The sequence below is a fragment of the Mytilus californianus genome, unplaced genomic scaffold (genome assembly GCF_021869535.1).
Source record: "Mytilus californianus isolate M0D057914Y unplaced genomic scaffold, xbMytCali1.0.p SCAF_9, whole genome shotgun sequence".
Lineage (NCBI taxonomy): Eukaryota > Metazoa > Mollusca > Bivalvia > Mytilida > Mytilidae > Mytilus > Mytilus californianus.
The window spans coordinates 34,735,903-34,753,189 of NW_026262745.1; the positions used below are offsets into that span (position 1 = coordinate 34,735,903).

The 17,287-nt window shown below is 33.1% G+C and overlaps 2 protein-coding genes across 3 annotated transcripts in view; one reads left to right on the forward strand and one right to left on the reverse strand.

Annotated features, from left to right (window-relative positions):
- Nucleotides 1-2,063, reverse strand: part of LOC127715632 (MBT domain-containing protein 1-like) — a 29,759-nt gene extending 27,696 nt beyond the window's left edge. For both annotated transcript variants that reach the window (XR_007988508.1, XM_052221735.1), the window contains exon 1: nt 1,916-2,063. Coding sequence is in view for 1 of the 2 variants with exons in the window: in XM_052221735.1 (XP_052077695.1) it covers nt 1,916-1,918 (3 nt within the window). In the remaining variant the exon portion in view is untranslated. The remainder of the gene's footprint in view (nt 1-1,915) is intronic.
- A 182-nt stretch (nt 2,064-2,245) lies between these two features.
- The window catches only part of LOC127715660 (WW domain-binding protein 4-like), a 32,234-nt gene continuing 17,192 nt past the window's right edge, over nt 2,246-17,287 (forward strand). Inside the window, exons 1-2 of the mRNA XM_052221823.1 lie at nt 2,246-2,327; nt 10,166-10,238. Coding sequence (XP_052077783.1) covers nt 2,326-2,327; nt 10,166-10,238 — 75 coding nt within the window. The 5' untranslated portion in view covers nt 2,246-2,325. The remainder of the gene's footprint in view (nt 2,328-10,165; nt 10,239-17,287) is intronic.

Below are 17,287 nucleotides of genomic sequence, written 5' to 3' on the forward strand. Positions count from 1 at the left end.
CAAGAAAATTGAAGATTTCATTTGTGAACAAAAAAAATGCTCTTTAAAGAGTTACTTTTAAATGTTAATCTACTAGATACTGGAGTGATAATAAAAACATAAGGATACATTTTTACAGCGAATGTTGTCAAGCCGCTGTTTTTTTATGACAATTGCCTAACATGTACCGGTGAAATTGAAATACGTCCTGAATAAATGAAAATATGAGCCTGCGAGCTTTACAGTGCAGGTCCAATGTTACAGAGAAAGACTGTGTGGATGTCTTTCTTCCCTTTGGTCACTTGCTTTTCTTAATTGTAATCATAATAATCCCCTTTACCACCTGCATTTGTGTGAACATTGATTTCATCATGATTGACCTACACATATTTTGCATATTGTAATTAGAAATTTTAGCGCATTTGTATGCAATTATTTAATATAAATTTGACATCTTTGACGACTTTTTTTTATTGATAAACAGGTAAAAATGACCATGACAAATAAGATTAAAACTTAAAAAGAGCTTGCTTGTGAATTGTCTCTAAATTTTCATTGCTTATATCCCTAATTATAATGGAGCCACTAGGAAATATATATGCATAGAGGGCCATGGTGCATTGAAGGTATCGGGTCCATTCGCTCCCAGAACAGGGTGGTCCCCTCAGGCCTTGAGTTCGTAAGGTTGAATTATTAGATGTTTTTTAGATGTATACATCCAAATATTTATATTTTCATGAATAAAAATTAATGAATTTTCTAAATGAAGTATTGTTTATTTGTGATAAGATGATAAATTCTCAAATGGTAATTATTCATAATTACTGTTAATTGGTATTTACAATGTTAATTTGGTATTATTGTTATGTGTTTGAAAATCATAATTGTTGTAATAACTTTAGCTTTGGTGTAGTCACCCTAAATATTGTATTGCTCTTTTTTAGTTGCTGTCATTGCAATGTCCTTGTGATGAGTTCGATAGCGGTTTGATATCTTTTGCCTTTCTATTACATATCTTAGATGACTGAACTTGGTCTTTGATCATCATGACAAAATCTTTCATTCATTTCATCAAAATAATTCACAAAACACTAAAGGAAACCTGTTTTCGTGTTTAGAACGTCACTTATTTGTGAAAACAATAAAAAAAACTTGTTAACTTTAATTTACAGCGATATCTGCTACTAATTTCCCAAAAAACCTTACAAGGAATTTTTTTTCGTAAGTCATGAACAGTTCTGAATAACTTGCGATCAATTTTAGTCATAAGATTTTTGTGTGAAAAGTTATTTCTGTTTTTGGGGGATATACAATTCATTTGAAATTTGATGTTGAAGAAGAATGTGTCTAAGGACACAAATACCCCGCTCAAGTTTGCTTATATATAATATGTGAAAATACTTTTAGGACGGACGGTCAAGGGGAACACTTAATGACCCCTTCACCTTCGGTAGGGGCATAAAAAGTAATCAAATTGGTCTATAGGGTATACTAAAATGATCCCATATGCTATTTCATTGTCGACACAAAATTGCACTCCCCTATAAAATTCAGCTTTCTTACTTTCTTTTAAACTCTAACAAAAGCACACTCACAAGTCTTAATACAAAATGGATTACATTGATACATTATATTGTAAGATGTGAAAAACTGCAGGGCAAAATAAAAGTTGGCAGTCATCCAAAACTACCCAGTTTCTTCTGATGATTTCCAAGTAGTGTACAACATGAGAAAACATAAAATTTTCACTTGAAATTATCTAATGACACGAATTGACTAAATAGAACCATTAAATTGTCATATTTTTGTGTTAACTGTCATTTAAAAACAGCTTGTCAAAATGTAAACATTCAGCAAAATTGACACGACCGCAAAGCACAACATAAACAAACCCTTATTTCCATGCATGAACCCATTTTTGATAGAATGCTCTTACCATTTAGTTATCTGAAAGACACTTAATGACTTCTAGACGTTGCACAATAAATTTGTAAATATGCAATCATCTACCAGCGTTTTGCAGACTCAAAATAACATTGTCTGCTACACGGTGCCTGGATTTCAGGGACAAACACAAGTCTCTGTAGGACAACACGCATGCGTACAAATTTACTGGGGGAACGTTACAAATAATTTAATTGGACAATTTATTCATAAACTTGAGAATGTTAGAGTTTCAACCAATCAAAGAACCTGGTACAACAGATCCATAAAAGGTTATCACCGCGAAATAATGTTGCTATCACGCTTGCGCTAAAAGGTAAACTTCCGGAGACAACAGACATGTGCCATTGACCTATTTTGAAAGGGCTGTTAAAGCATAGAAATTTCCAGTCTCCAACAGGAATGTAATGATATATATTTATGCTTACATTTTTAATGTCAGATCAACCCTAGAATTATAACAAAGGGATCAACCAAAAATTTGTCATCTATTATTGGATTCTGTGTCCACTGTCTCAGTGTCTGACACTGACATGACTGAGTGGGTTGCCAAATTATATGATGATGATGATTAATATAAAAAGTAGGAAAATGTGTAATGTCTTCACAACAGACAATAGTGCTGCTCAAATATTTTTGGCAGCCCTAGTGTATACCTCTCTATTTTGACCATTCTATTCTCATAACATGTATCTGTATGCCCCACGGTATCGGGTCTGTTCGCACCCAATACACATTCGCACCCTACACGTTCGCACCCCACACAATAGCGCTGCTCAAAAATTTATGGCAGCCCTGGTGTATACCTCTCTATTTTGACCATTCTACTCTCATAACATGTATCTGTATGCCCCACGGTATCGGGTCTGTTCGCGCCTATTACACATTCGCACCCTACACGTTCGCACCCCACACGTTCGCACCCTGGGTCTGTTTGCATCCTACATGTTCACACCATTTTTTTTAATTCAAAAACCTGATGAATTGTTAGATGTATATATCAAAATATTTTTATTTTCATAAAAAAAAATCATGAATTTTTAAATGAAATATTGTTTTAAATTGATTTGATGATTAATTATTACAAGGTGTTTACACAGCTAAACTTGGTGTTATTGTTATGTGTTGGAAAATCGTGATTATTGTTATAACTAGCTTTGATGTAAATTTTGCATGTACTAAACATGTATCTAGCTTGGTATGAGTAAATACAATGAAGATTCAAAATGTTATTAGTCCCCTACCAATGAAGTTGAAGGGGACTTTAGGTTTGCACTCTGTCCATCCATCAGTCCGGCAAATCAGTTTTCTAAACTTTTTTTCTTCGAGCTTGAAGATATTGATTTAAAGTTTGGTGTATTGTTTTATCATGACAAGTTAAGGTCAAGTTCGAATTATGTTCCGATCTGATGATTTTGTGCAGAGTTATGGTCCTTGGACTTAGAAAATTTACTCAAATAATCAGTTTTCCTCATTTTTGAGCTCACCTGACCCGAAGGGCCAAGTGAGCTTTTCTCATCACTTGGCGTCCGTTGTCGTCGTTAGCTTTTTACAAAAATCTTCTCCTCTGAAACCACTGGGCCAAATTTAACCAAACTTAGCCACAATCATCATTAGGGTATTTAGTTTAAAAAATGTGTCCGATGACCCTGCCAACAAACCAAGATGGCCGCCATGACTAAAAATAGAACATAGGGGTAAAATGTAGATTTTGGCTTATATCTCTGAAACCAAAGCATTTAGAGTAAATCTGACATAGGATAAAACTGATTATCAGGTCAAGATCTATCTGCCCTGAAATTTTCAGACAAATCTGACATCCTGTTGTTGGGTTGCTGCCCCTGTAATGGTAATTTTAAGGAAATTTTGCGACTGCAAAAAAAATTTTTTTTGGTATGACGTTGGCGTCGTCGTCGTCGTCGTCGTCCGAAGACACATTGGTTTTCGCACTCTTACTTTAGTTTAAGTGAATGGATGTCTATGAAATTTTACCACAAGGTTCAATACCACAAAAGGAAGGTTGGGATTGATTTTGGGGGTTATGGTACCAACAGTAAAGGAAAAAGGGGCCAAAAATAAGCATTTTTGTAACTTCCAGACATAACTTGTGTGTTATTGTATGGATCTCTCTGACATTGTACCACAAGGTTCCATATCACAAAAGGAATGCTAGAATTGATTTTGGGGGTAATTGCCTCAAAATTTTAGGAATTAGGGGCCAAAAAAGGGACAAAAAACAAGCATTTTTCTAGTTTCATGACAATAACTTGTGTGTAAGTGTATGGATCTTTCTGATATTGTACTACAAGGTTCCATATCACAAAGGGAAAGCTGGAATTGAGTTTGGGGGTAATTGCCGAACGTTTAGGAATTGGGGGCCAAAAAGGGGCCAAAAATAAGCATTTTTCTAGTTTCCAGACAATTACTTGTGTTCAAGTGTATGGATCTCTCTGAAATTGTACTGCAAGGTACCATACCACAAAGGGAAGGCTGGGATTGATGATGGGGGTAATTGCCTCAATATTTTAGGAATTAGGGGCCAAAAAGGGGCAAAAAACAAGCATTTTTCTAGTTTCAGGACAATAACTTGTGTGTAAGTGTATGGATCTTTATGAAATTGTACTACAAGGTTCCATATCACAAAGGGAAAGCTGGGTTTGAGTTTGGGGGTAATTGCCTTAAACGTTTAGGAATTTGGGGCCAAAAAGGGGCCAAAAAACACATTTTTCTAGTTTCCAGACAATAACTTGTGTTCAAGTGTATGGATCTCTCTGAAATTGTACTGCAAGGTACCATACCACAAAGGGAAGGCTGGGATTGAGTTTGGGGGTGATGAATCATAAGGGGGTTCAAAAAATTGGGGGGGGGGGGGGGATTTTTTTTTTTTTCCTTTTTTTTTCTTTTAAAATTTTCCATTTTAAGTTGTTTTTTTCTGATTTATATTTAAAAGCCAATAATAATGATATGTTAGGAGATACACACCAAACAGGATGTGTAAATTATTATATAATAAGTATTGTGCAATAGCAAGAAATTTTCAATTGCACAGTATTGCACAATAGCAAGAAATCTTCAATTGCACAGTATTGCGCAATAGCAAGAAATCTTCAATTGCACAGTATTGCGCAATAGCAAGAAATATCCAATAGCACAATATTGCGCAATAGCAAGAAATTGTCAATTGTACAGTATTGCACAATAGCAAGAAATATTTAATTGCACAGTATTGTGCAAAAGAAGATACTTTGTATAAATTGCTTATTTCTTGACCAATTTCAATGGATTTTATTCTTGAATTCTTGGGGTTCTTTAATATGCTGAATCTAACCGTGTATTTAGTTTTTGGATTTTGGGCCCCGTTTTTAAATTGGTCCACATTGAGGTCCAAAGGGTCCAAAATTAAACTTTGTTTGATATTATTGGGGTTCTTTGATATGCCGAATCTAACCGTGTATTTAGATTCTTAATTTTTGGTTCCTTTTCAAATTGGTCTACATTAAGGTCCAAAGGGTCCAAAATTAAACTTAGTTTGATTTTTAACAAAAATTAAATTCTTAGTGTTCTTTGATATGCTGAATCTAAACATGTATTTAGATTTTTGATTATGGGCCCAGTTTTCAAGATGGTCCAAATCGGGGTCCAAAATAAAACTTTGTTTGATTTCAACAAAAATTGAATATATGGGGTTCTTTGATATGCTGAATCTAACCATGTATTTAGATTTTTGATTTTTGGGCCCTGTTATCAACTTTGTCCACATTGAGGTCAAAAGGGTCCAAAATTAAACTTTGATTTCATCAAAAATTGAATTCTTGGGGTTCTTTGATATGCTGAATCTAACCATGTATTTAGATTTTGGATATTGGACCATAATAGGTGAATGTCCAATTTAAAATTTTTAAGTTCTTAGACCACATTCATTCTGTGTCAGAAACCTATGCTGTGTCAAATATTTAATCACAATCCAAATGCAAAGCTGTATCAAGCTTGAATGTTGTGTCCATACTTGCCCCAACTGTTCAGGGTTGGACCTCTGCGGTCGTATCAAGCTGCGCCCTGCGGAGCATTTTATTGGTCATTATCTTGAATATTATTATAGATAGAGATAAACTGTAAACAGCAATAATGTTCAGCAAAGTAAGATCTACAAATAAGTTGTCATGACCAAAATTGTCAGTCGACCCCTTTAGGAGTTATTGCCCTTAATAGTCAATTTTTAACAATTTTTTGTAAATTTTTGTAATCTTTTACAAAAATCTTCTTCTCTGAAACTAATGAGACAAATTAATTTAACCATACTTGGCCATAATCATTATTAGGGTATCTAGTTTAAAAAATTTGTCCGATGACCCCGCCTTCCAACCATTATGGCCGACTTGGTTAAAAATAGAACATAGGGGTAAAATGCAGTTTTTGGTTTATATCTCTGAAACTTAAGCATTTAGAGCAAATCTGACAGGTGGCAAAACTGTTCATCAGATTTAGATTTATCTGCCCTGAAATTTTCAGAAGAATCCGACAACCCGTTGTTGGGTTGCTGCCCCTGAGTTAGTAATTTTACAAAAATTTGGCAGTTTTTTGTTATTATCTTAGATATCATTATAATATCTAATATCTAATACTATTAATTATGATTTTAACCTTATTTTACATGATTTCCAAAGCATCAGTAAATACAGGTAAGCGACATCATGCTTGAAGATATTGATTTGATAATTGGTATATTGTTTTATGATGACAAGTTCCAGATCAAGTTCGAATTTTGTTCCGGTCTGATGATTTTGTGCAGAATTATGGTCCTTGGCCTTAGAAAATTCATTTAAGTAATCAGTTTTTCACACTTTTTTTCGTCATGCTTGAAGATATCGACTTGATATTTGTTATATAGTTTACACCATGACAAGTTATAGATCAAGTTAGCATTTTTTCCAGTACACTTAATTTTTAACGGGTAGGGGACTATGTATTGCCATGCAATACTCTCAGAATACTTCTTGTTGTTGAGTTTAATAGCAGTTTGGTATCTCAACATCATAAAAATATCAACACAAAAAACCTTTTTAGAAAGTCACTTTATTTTGAAACAATGAAAAAAAAAATTACAGCAATACACTTACCAAAACACGATTAAAAATTATTCAACAAAAAAATTGTTTTTAGTAAGTCACTTCATTTTGAAACAATGAACAAAAAAAATATTTATAGCAATACACTAACCAAAAAACGATTGAAAATTTATTTAACACAAAACTAATAAGAAGGGATCGAACGTGTAGGGAACAGACTCGGGGTGCGAACGTGAATGGGAGCAAACAAGTTTTTGGGCGAACGGACCCAGATTCATGCCACCACAAGGGCTCTGAATTCGAAATAAAATGTGTTTAATGTTTATACCCTTGTTTTTTAACAGTTATGGCATAATAACTCCTAATGGGAACTTTCTCTCTTTTGACCTATTTTGTTTATTAAGGTTCATGTGGACCCTTTGGCTAAAATGAATGTGTTTTCACCTCAAAATTACTCTGAGTGCAGACAAACTTGTGCATCTGGAAAAGTTTTAATTCATAGCATGCACTAGATAAATAGATTTCAAATGCATTATATGTTTTATAAAATTTAAAGTCTAACTGGATTTTGAGGTCCACTTTTTTTCGTCCCTGCAGAAGATGATAAAATTAACAAACAGTTGAGTTTCACTTGATATGGTCCACAGTTTAATTCACCAATTATTGTCACATATCTATTGTCCATCTATTGTCCATTTCAATCAAAACAGTTCACTTCAATTATTACCTGTGGGGAAGTTCTCAAACCTCTTTCCCAACCTAGTTTATTTTGGCACCTTTTGAGGAATGAAAAAAAGTGCACTGCAAAATCCTGTTATTTTTTTAATTTTCTAAAACATAGAATATATTTGAATTTTATTTATCTAGGGCATGCTATGCCTTAAAACTTTTCCAGATACACAGGTTTGCCTGTACTCAGAGTAAATTCTGACATGAAAATGCAGCCATTTTAGCCAATGGGTCCACATGAACCTTAACATGTTCATGTGAACTACTATCTTACCAAATCTTTATGGAAATTCAGTAGACGAAACTGGTTTTTGTGTTGGATACTGTTTTTTATGCCCCCGCCGTAGCGGTGGGGGCATTAAGTTTTACCCTTGTCCGTCTGTACGTACGTCCCGAAATTGGATTCCGTTCTCTAACTTCAGTTTGCCTCAACCAAATGTTATGAAACTTATACACATTGCTTATTACCACAAAACACAGATCAAGTTTGAATTTTGGTGGTGTCACTTTAACCGTTCTAGAGTTATGCCCCTTTATAAATGGAAAAATTGCAAAATTTTTAGTTTCCGTTCTCTAACTTAAGTTTGCCTCAACCAAATGTTATGAGTCTTATACACAATGCTTATTACCACAAAACACAGATCAAGTTTGAATTTTGGTGGCTTCACTTTAACCGTTCTAGAGTTATGCCCCTTTATAAATGGAAAAATAGCAAAATTTTTAGTTTCCGTTCTCTAACTTAATTTTGTCTCAACCAAATGTTATGAAACTTATACACAATGCTTATTACCACAAAACACAGATCAAGTTTGAATTTTGGTGGTGTCACTTTAACCGTTCTAGAGTTATGCCCTTTAGAAATGGAAAAATTGCTAAATTTTTATTTTCTTCTAAATATCAATTAATTTTTAATGAAATTGGAGTTATCTTCCTTTGTTCATGATGATAGTTGAATCAACAACAATCAATGCTTTATACAATGCAATGTTTAATTTTGTCTTCCACTGATAAAACACAGATCAAGTTGAATTTGGGTAGGGTCACTTTAACCATTATTGAGTTATGCCCCTTTATGAATTGAAAGATTGCAAAATTTTTAGTTTCCATTCTGTAACTTAAGTTTGCCCAAACCAAACATTATGAAACCTATACACAATATTCATTACCACAAAACTATGATCAAGTACAATTTTTTTGTTTCTGTTTTCTAACTTTAGTTTGCCTCAACCAAATGTTATGAAACTTATACACAATGCTTATTACTACATAATACAGATTAAGTACGAAATTTGGTGGAGACACTTTTACCATTCATGAGTTATGTCCATTTATAAACATAAAAATTGCTGAATTTTTCGTTTCCGTTCTGTAACTTTAGTTTGTCTCAACCAAATGTTATGAAACTTATACACAATGCTTATTACTACATAATACAGATTAAGTACGAAATTTGGTGGAGACACTTTTACCATTCATGAGTTATGTCCATTTATAAACATAAAAATTGCTGAATTTTTCGTTTCCGTTCTGTAACTTTAGTTTGTCTCAACCAAATGTGATAAAACTTATACACAATCGTTCTAGAGTTATGTGTGTTAACAAATAGAAAAATTGCTGAAACTTTAGTTTCTGTTCTCTACTTAAGTTAGCCTCAACCAAATGTTATGAGACTTACACACAATGCTTATTACCACAAAACTCAGATCAAGTTCAAATTTGGGTAGCGTCACTTTTACTGTTCTTCAGTTATGTTCCTTTATAACTATATGATATGCAAGAGGGGGCATCATCTGTGTCCACATGTGGACACTATCCACATTTATTTCTCTAATTATTGATCTGTCAAATCCATTGGTCATTTATATCAAATGATGATACATATATATTGTATTTCTTTTTCGTCAGATAAATAAATTTTATTGCACATTTACAGTTTACAATTTACTTAATCTACAGCTTCAATTAAGTAACCCTATATATTAGTTATTGATTATCTAGGGCGTATGGGATATCCATTCTTTGATTGCAAACAAAATTAATCTCATGTTTCTCACAATTTATATAAATTTTTAGCATAAAATTGTTTAAAACTTTTTTCTGTATATTCTGTCAGTCAGTTTGGTAACTGGTTTATATCTATTTAACTAAGCTCCCTTTAGTTTTTTAATAAATTTCTGATATGACATTGAGGAGTTATGGAACTTCATTCGTTGAAAAAGCGAAGGGCATATCATTCGCTCATGGCGCAGTTCTTTATTCTTTATTTTTATTACATGTATGTCCTAGCAGACTCAAGTGATATTCTTGCTGAACAAGTCAGTATTAAAAACAAAAATCCCATTCTATATTTATCCTCTTTAAGCTTCTCTTAATCTAAATTTAAAGACTATTTAATTGTCTTGTAAACTGTGTTTTCATACAATGTACACACATTTGAACTTTTTCAGGGCAACATACTGGAAGTCACAACCAAAGAAATATTGCAAATTTTGTAACTGTTGGATAACAGATAATAAACCTGTAAGTTATTGTCTTTAATACACTAATCTCAAGTTGTTTTTTATGAATGAGTTACACCAGTTGACCTGAGGTCAATCACCGTAAACTACTTCATCGAACAATCTGTTCTTACTGTGACGAAATAACAAATGCATTGTGACACGAAATTTATGGGAAAGTGCAAGAATTTGAAAGTCATCGATATCTCTTTGCATGTGTTTTCATGAAATAGCAAAACCTTAATAAAATTGGCTTGTTCTTTAAAGTAAAATGTAAACTTAGTGATACAATTAATTGGCCCGGTCTTTAATTTTCAACCTGAATTTCAATGGGCGAGGGATGGCACCACATAAGGTTGAAAAAGAAATGGACAAAAATTAAATCTTTTCCTATTTGTGGCTAATATATTCATAATAAATGAAGCAGCTATACAACTTTTCTTATCATACTTTCAAAAATAATACATTTAGCAATACATATATGTACACAGTAGATTTTCTTAAACATTTGAAGTTTAAAAAATACGCCTTTACAGTGCCATTTATGGTGTTACTGGCTCTACTCCTTTGTTGTTTTAACATGTGTTTAGATTTAGAAAATAGCTTGAGAATATATTTAAACTACATTATACACATATATCAGTATATCTTGTGGAAGTTTTATTTGAGGAAAATTTTCTTGTCTTTTTCAAATGGGGATATATTTTTCTAGCATGAATTAATTATTGCGATTTCTAAAGAATATACAAATATGTGAGATTAATTATTGCAATTTCAGGAATTTCTGCATTAAGATATATGTATCTAATATGAGAATGAGAGTTCTTATAAATAGTATTGCGATACTCACCAAGTCCCATTGTTGGCATTAATAAAAACCTCGCAATAATTTCTGAATTTCAGTGTTCTCCCCAGATATTTCATATAGCATCCTGGTAAACAGGGAAATTTGGAATACCATCTTGTTTCTAAAAATTATAGCATCACATCCGTAACACAACCTATAAGAAACTCTTTTCAGATAGCATCACATTCAAGAAAAATAGCATCACATTACCATGATGCTAAAAGGTCCTGGGGAGAACACTGGAATTTACAGTACATGTTATTGCCTAGTGTTAAAAGACTGTGCTATCACAATCACATGTACAAATGACAACTATAACCAGCAACATTATATTAGAATTTTTGGTGGAAGAAGACTTTGAAGTCTGAAATCCTATACTGCCGGCTGTAAAATCATTGAACCGTCACCAGGAGTGTTGCCGTATCCTTTTCTGTGCTTTACTATTTCATAACTTCCGTGCCATATCTTGACACCGATGTTTACACATGATCGGTTTCAAGTTTGTCAAATAGCATCTGCATCATTGTATAAAAACAATCACTATTGTTAGTGTTATAATTTCTCATGTTTTTTAATGTTTTAATATCTACCTTTTTATTATGTCAATTATAAGATTTCATCTCATCTTGCATGTATGCATCTCATCTTGCATGTACGTTATTTAGTATTTACTTGTAACCGGATGGTTTTAAAGTAGATTTGGTAGTACGCATGCCTTAATTTAATTATAATCCGAAACTAAGTCGAATGATTCAGTGCCCTCTATCCACTGCCGTTTCTCGTTGGAGTAATCAGAATTAAACAACTGGATTATCCAGGTTAATCCAAACCACGTTGGTTTTGTATCTGTGCATGTGCATAAATGGGAAATTTAATTGTGCATCCGAAAGTTTCAAAATAATGTTAAACAGAATTTTCATTAATTCAAACAATCTTATGTTAATTTCAAGTATCTACACGGAGAGTACGACTTCAACTCAATGATGCTTGACAAAAATACACGGATTTAGTTGTTCCGTCTGTGTTCAGATTTTTAACGCAATCAAGTCATATTCCGGATTTAGAAAACATGCGTTTTTTAAAACGAAAGTTAGAATATTTCAGTATGTCATTGCGATAATAAAGAGTCAAAAGCACACTTAAATCTGCTGGTGCTTTTCGCTTCAAACAATGCACTGTCAGTTGACAGAAATATCAATGTACAAACTAATGTCAGTTGACAGAATCCATATCGAAAGTACGTAGATTTTATGTCAATCATTGTCGGAATGTCCCCAATGATTACCTTTACTGCCTTATGTTTCAAAGTTTTAATTGATCAAAAACGGGATTTAACATATTAATAGTCCAGCTTTTTAACGTTATTCGTCATGAAGGTACCCCCATTACGACCCTCAAGTACGAAACCAATAACTAGTTGCCGTCAATCATTCATGAAACATTTCAGAAAATGACCGTTTGACGCCTGACAGAAAAGGGCATTCCTACCCTTGTACTTTTGTGTAAGAATATTAGACATGTTAGATGAAATACAAATATTATTAACAACAGCAAATTAGTGGTTCACGATTTGGGTCAAGCACATACAGACATGACAGAAAAAATGAACGGGTTTGAAATGTTAACAAGTGCTCAAAGCCCAATCCCTGACCTCAGACAAATCTGCATTGGATATATTTAGCATTTTTCAATATATGTTTATAATGGGAAAAACAAGTAACTGTGAACAACTATAACAATTCATGATTAACTGATTGGTGTTTGATGTTAAACCCTACTTTAAGCACACTTGACTAAAATCATGGTGGCCAGTTTTTATACGACCGCAAAAAAATTTTGTGGTCGTATATTGGTATGACGTTGGTGTCGTCGTCGTCGTCCTGCGTCGTCGTCCGAAGACGCATTGGTTTTCGCACTCTAACTTTAGTTTAAGTGAATGGATCTTTTTGAAATTTGACCATAAGGTTAAATACCACAAAAGGAAGGTTGGGATTGATTTTGGGGGTTATTGTACCAACAGTTAAGGAATTAGGGGCCAAAAAGGGGCCAAAAATAAGCATTTTCTAGTTTCAAGACAATAACTGTGGAACGGTGTATGGATCTCTCTGAAATTATACTACAAGTTTCCATACCACAAAGGGATGGTTAGGATTTGCTTTGGGGGGTTATGGCTCAAACCGTTTAGGAATTAGGGGCAAAGAAGGGGGAAAAACAAGGTTGTCCTGGTTAATGGACAAATACTTTAGTACAAAACATAATTTAAAGCAGTGTAAGGGAGATAAATCAAATACATCATTGAAATTATCTCCCTTACACTGCTTTTAAATTATGTATAAAGTAATGGTTAATGAACAATAAAGATAATTTAAAACAGTGTAAGGGAGGTAATCCAAATACAACATTTTGGTTACTTCCCTTACACTGCTTTTAAATTATGTTTAAAGAAATGCATATTTATAAAGGAAGACCAGTAAAAATATCTGCAAATGTTGCATCTTTTTTTTTTACAAAAAAATCCATATGAAAGATTTGACATTATATTTTTAATTCTATTATAAAATAGATTAAGTTAGCACTATGGTAAATTTAAATGGGTAATTATGGTTGCCAACTCCATTGGAAATTTGAATTGAGATTATGACCATATCTTGAGGGAAAGAATTTTTTGGGGGAAAAAAGGGGGGGGGGGGGGATAAAAAGAAATTGTGGGGGGTCAATTTTTTCTCATTTCAGATTTCAGAAATTAAAAAGAATTATTCTTCAAATATTATTTTTTTTTCAAATTTCAAATATTGAAAAATTTCAAGAAGTAATCTTTAATTGCACAGTATGGCACATTAGATTTGTAAAATCTTTGATCACATTTATTTATTTGTTATGACGATCTAACAGTGTATTTAGATTTTTAATTTTGGGTCCAGTTTTCAAATTGGTCTACATTAAGGTCCAAAGGGTCCAAAATTAAACTTTGTTTGATTTTAGCAAAAATTGAATATATGAGGTTCTTTGATATGCTGAATCTAAACATGTATTTAGATTTTTGATTTTTGGCCCAGTTTTCAAGTTGGTCCAAATTGGGGTCCAAAATTAAACTTTGTTTGATTTCAACAAAAATTGAATATATGGGGTTCTTTGATATGCTGAATCTAACCATGTATTTAGATTTTTTTTTGTGGACCCCGTTATCAAATTGGTTCATATTGAGGTCAAAAGGGTCCAAAATTAAACTTTGTTTGATTTCATCTAAAATTGAATTATTGGTGTTCTTTGATATTCCAAATCTAACCGTGTATTTAGATTTTTAATTTTGGGTCCTGTTTTTTAAATTGGTCTACATTAAGGTCCAAAGGGTCCAAAATTAAACTTAGTTTGATTTTAACAAAAATTGAATTATTGGGGTTCTTTGATATGCTGAATCTAAACATGTGCTTAGATTTTTTATTATGGGCCCAGTTTTCAAGTTTGTCCAAATTGGGGTCCAAAATTAAACTTTGTTTGATTTCAACAAAAATTGAATATATGAGGTTCTTTGATATGCTGAATCTAACCATGTATTTAGATTTTTTATTTGTAGGCCCCTCTATCAAATTGGTTCATATTGAGGTCAAAAGGGTCCAACATTAAACTTTGTTTGATTTTGAATTATTGGGGTTCTTTGATATGCCAAATCTAACCGTGTTTTTAGATTTTTAATTTGGGTCCCGTTTTTTAAATTGGTCTTCATTGAGGTCCAAAGGGTCCAAAATTAAACTTAGTTTGATTTTAACAAAAATTGAATTCTTGGGGTTCTTTGATATGCTGAATCTAAACAAGTGTTTAGATTTTTGATTATGGGCCCAGTTTTCAAGTTGGTCCAAGTTGGGGTCCAAAATTAAACTTTTTTTATTTCAACAAAAATTGAATATATGGAGTTCTTTGATATGCTGAATCTAACCATGAATTTAGATTTTTTATTTGTGGGCCCCGCTATCAAATTGGTTCATATTGAGGTCAAAAGGGTCCAAAATTAAACTTTGTTTGATTTCATCAAAAATTGAATTATTGGGGTTCTTTGATATTCCAAATCTAACCGTGTATTTAGATTTTTAATTTTAAGTCCCGTTTTTTAAATTGGTCTACATTAAGGTCCAAAGGGTCCAAAATTAAACTTAGTTTGAATTTAGCAAAAATTTAATTCTTGGGGTTCTTTGATATGCTGAATCTAAACATGTGTTTATATTTTTGATTATGGGCCCAGTTTTCAATTTTGTCCAAGTTGGGGTCCAAAATTAAACTTTGTTTGATTTTATCAAAAATTGAATATATGGGGTACTTTGATATGCTGAATCTAAACATGTGTTTAGATTTTTGATTATGGGACCAGTTTTCATGTTTGTCCAAGTTGGGGTCCAAAATTAAACTTTGTTTGATTTCAACAAAAATTGAATATATGGGGTTCTTTGATATGCTGAATCTAACCATGTATTTTGATTTTGGACATTGGACCATAATAGGTAAATTAAAAAAATTCAAGTTCTTAGACCACATTCTTTCTGTGTCAGAAACCTATGCTGTGTCAAATATTTAATAACAATCCAAATTCAGAGCTGTATCAAGCTTGAATGTTGTGTCCATACTTGCCCCAACTGTTCAGGGTTCGACCTCTGCGGTCGTATCAAGCTGCGCCCCAGCGAAGCATTTTATTTTTTTTATGAAAGAAGTTGGAATACCCAAAGTGAACTATCTATCTTTGACAGAAAAACTTTCAAGTGAAACCTAATCAATTACTAGTATAATTGCTTGCATCAAGTTGACCATGCTGAGACAAATGTATGGAATTATAGAAAATTTAATTTGAATCTACAGTATTGGTAGATTTTTTGGCAGTTAAGCTGCCATATGCGAGCACCCTAGATTTGTGTTCTTCCCACTGAATGGTGAAAAAGTGCTGTTGTTATTATCTATCTGGCTTAGTATGTTATTAATAACTAATTGGGCACTTTTTTCATACTATCAATTCTGTAATACAAAAAATATGACCAGAAAAACCTTAAATGATCGTCGAACAACCCAAAATTTTTGAAGTTGCACATAGGAAGTAGTGCTCAATAGAAATCCTTATGTAGGTTATTTTCCACTGTACTTTTGGCTAAGATGTCAAAGAACAATTGTATGAAATATTTAATCGCCGAAAATCTCTAAAGACAAGTCGTTTACATTTCCCAAATGGCAAAAGTCGTAGGGATATTGTTTGTCGTCGATACGTATCAAATACGTCAGTAGTCTATTAATAAGTTGGCGGCAATTTCAAATTACTGGTAGAAGACGAAATTTACGTACCTTTTAAATTTTGAGGATTCTGATGATAGAAAGGTAATTGTTGTTAATCATGAAATTCTTTTTGTTTGAGATGAGTGTTAATAAATTGTGTAATCACATTTGAATTTCATTCTTTTATATTACTCCGTTTTTCACATAAATTACCTTGTCAAGTAATGCACTCTCGGAGAATACACCTTATCGCTATTTGTCCGCCATTACTGGACATCACACAAGTTCCCGTAAAATTTTGACGTCATAATAGAAAATGTCTGACGCCACAATGGAAAAGTGATTGTTGTATGACGTCAAAAGTTCGAGCGGGACAGATTCTCGGGTCAAGCGGGAATAGCGATAAGGTGTATGCACTAGACTGGTTTCCGATCGCAATATTCAGTATGTTACACATATACCAATATAACAAGTTTTGCAAGTGATAGCTCGTCATTCGTGATTCCGATTTTAATAATTCTAACACCCAAGCCCCAAAAAACAACTCTAAATACCAAACAAACTTCTATTCTTTGATTGTTTACTATACCATTAATCAACTGGTGAATGCGTGACCACTGACTTTTGATTGGATTAGATTTGTTAAACACGAGTTGCCTCCCTTGGGAAAACAAAAATATTTTGCGTGTAATTTTCAAAGTATCGTGTTTTGGGGCTATTTTCACGAACACGATCGTGTAATCAGGACAGAGGGTCAACATCATGTAGTTCACGCCTAAATCGTGAAAGTTTGCAGGTATTAGTTTTACACGAAACGTAAGTTCGTTTGATTCTGATGTTATTTTTACGGAAATTGACGTACTGGTCGATGTTTTAAGAAATGCGGAACAACTCGTCCCGGAGACAAGTCGGACAGAGTCTACTCGGCCCATCTAACAAGACAACTCGGACTGCTTGTCAGATTTACTTAGGTT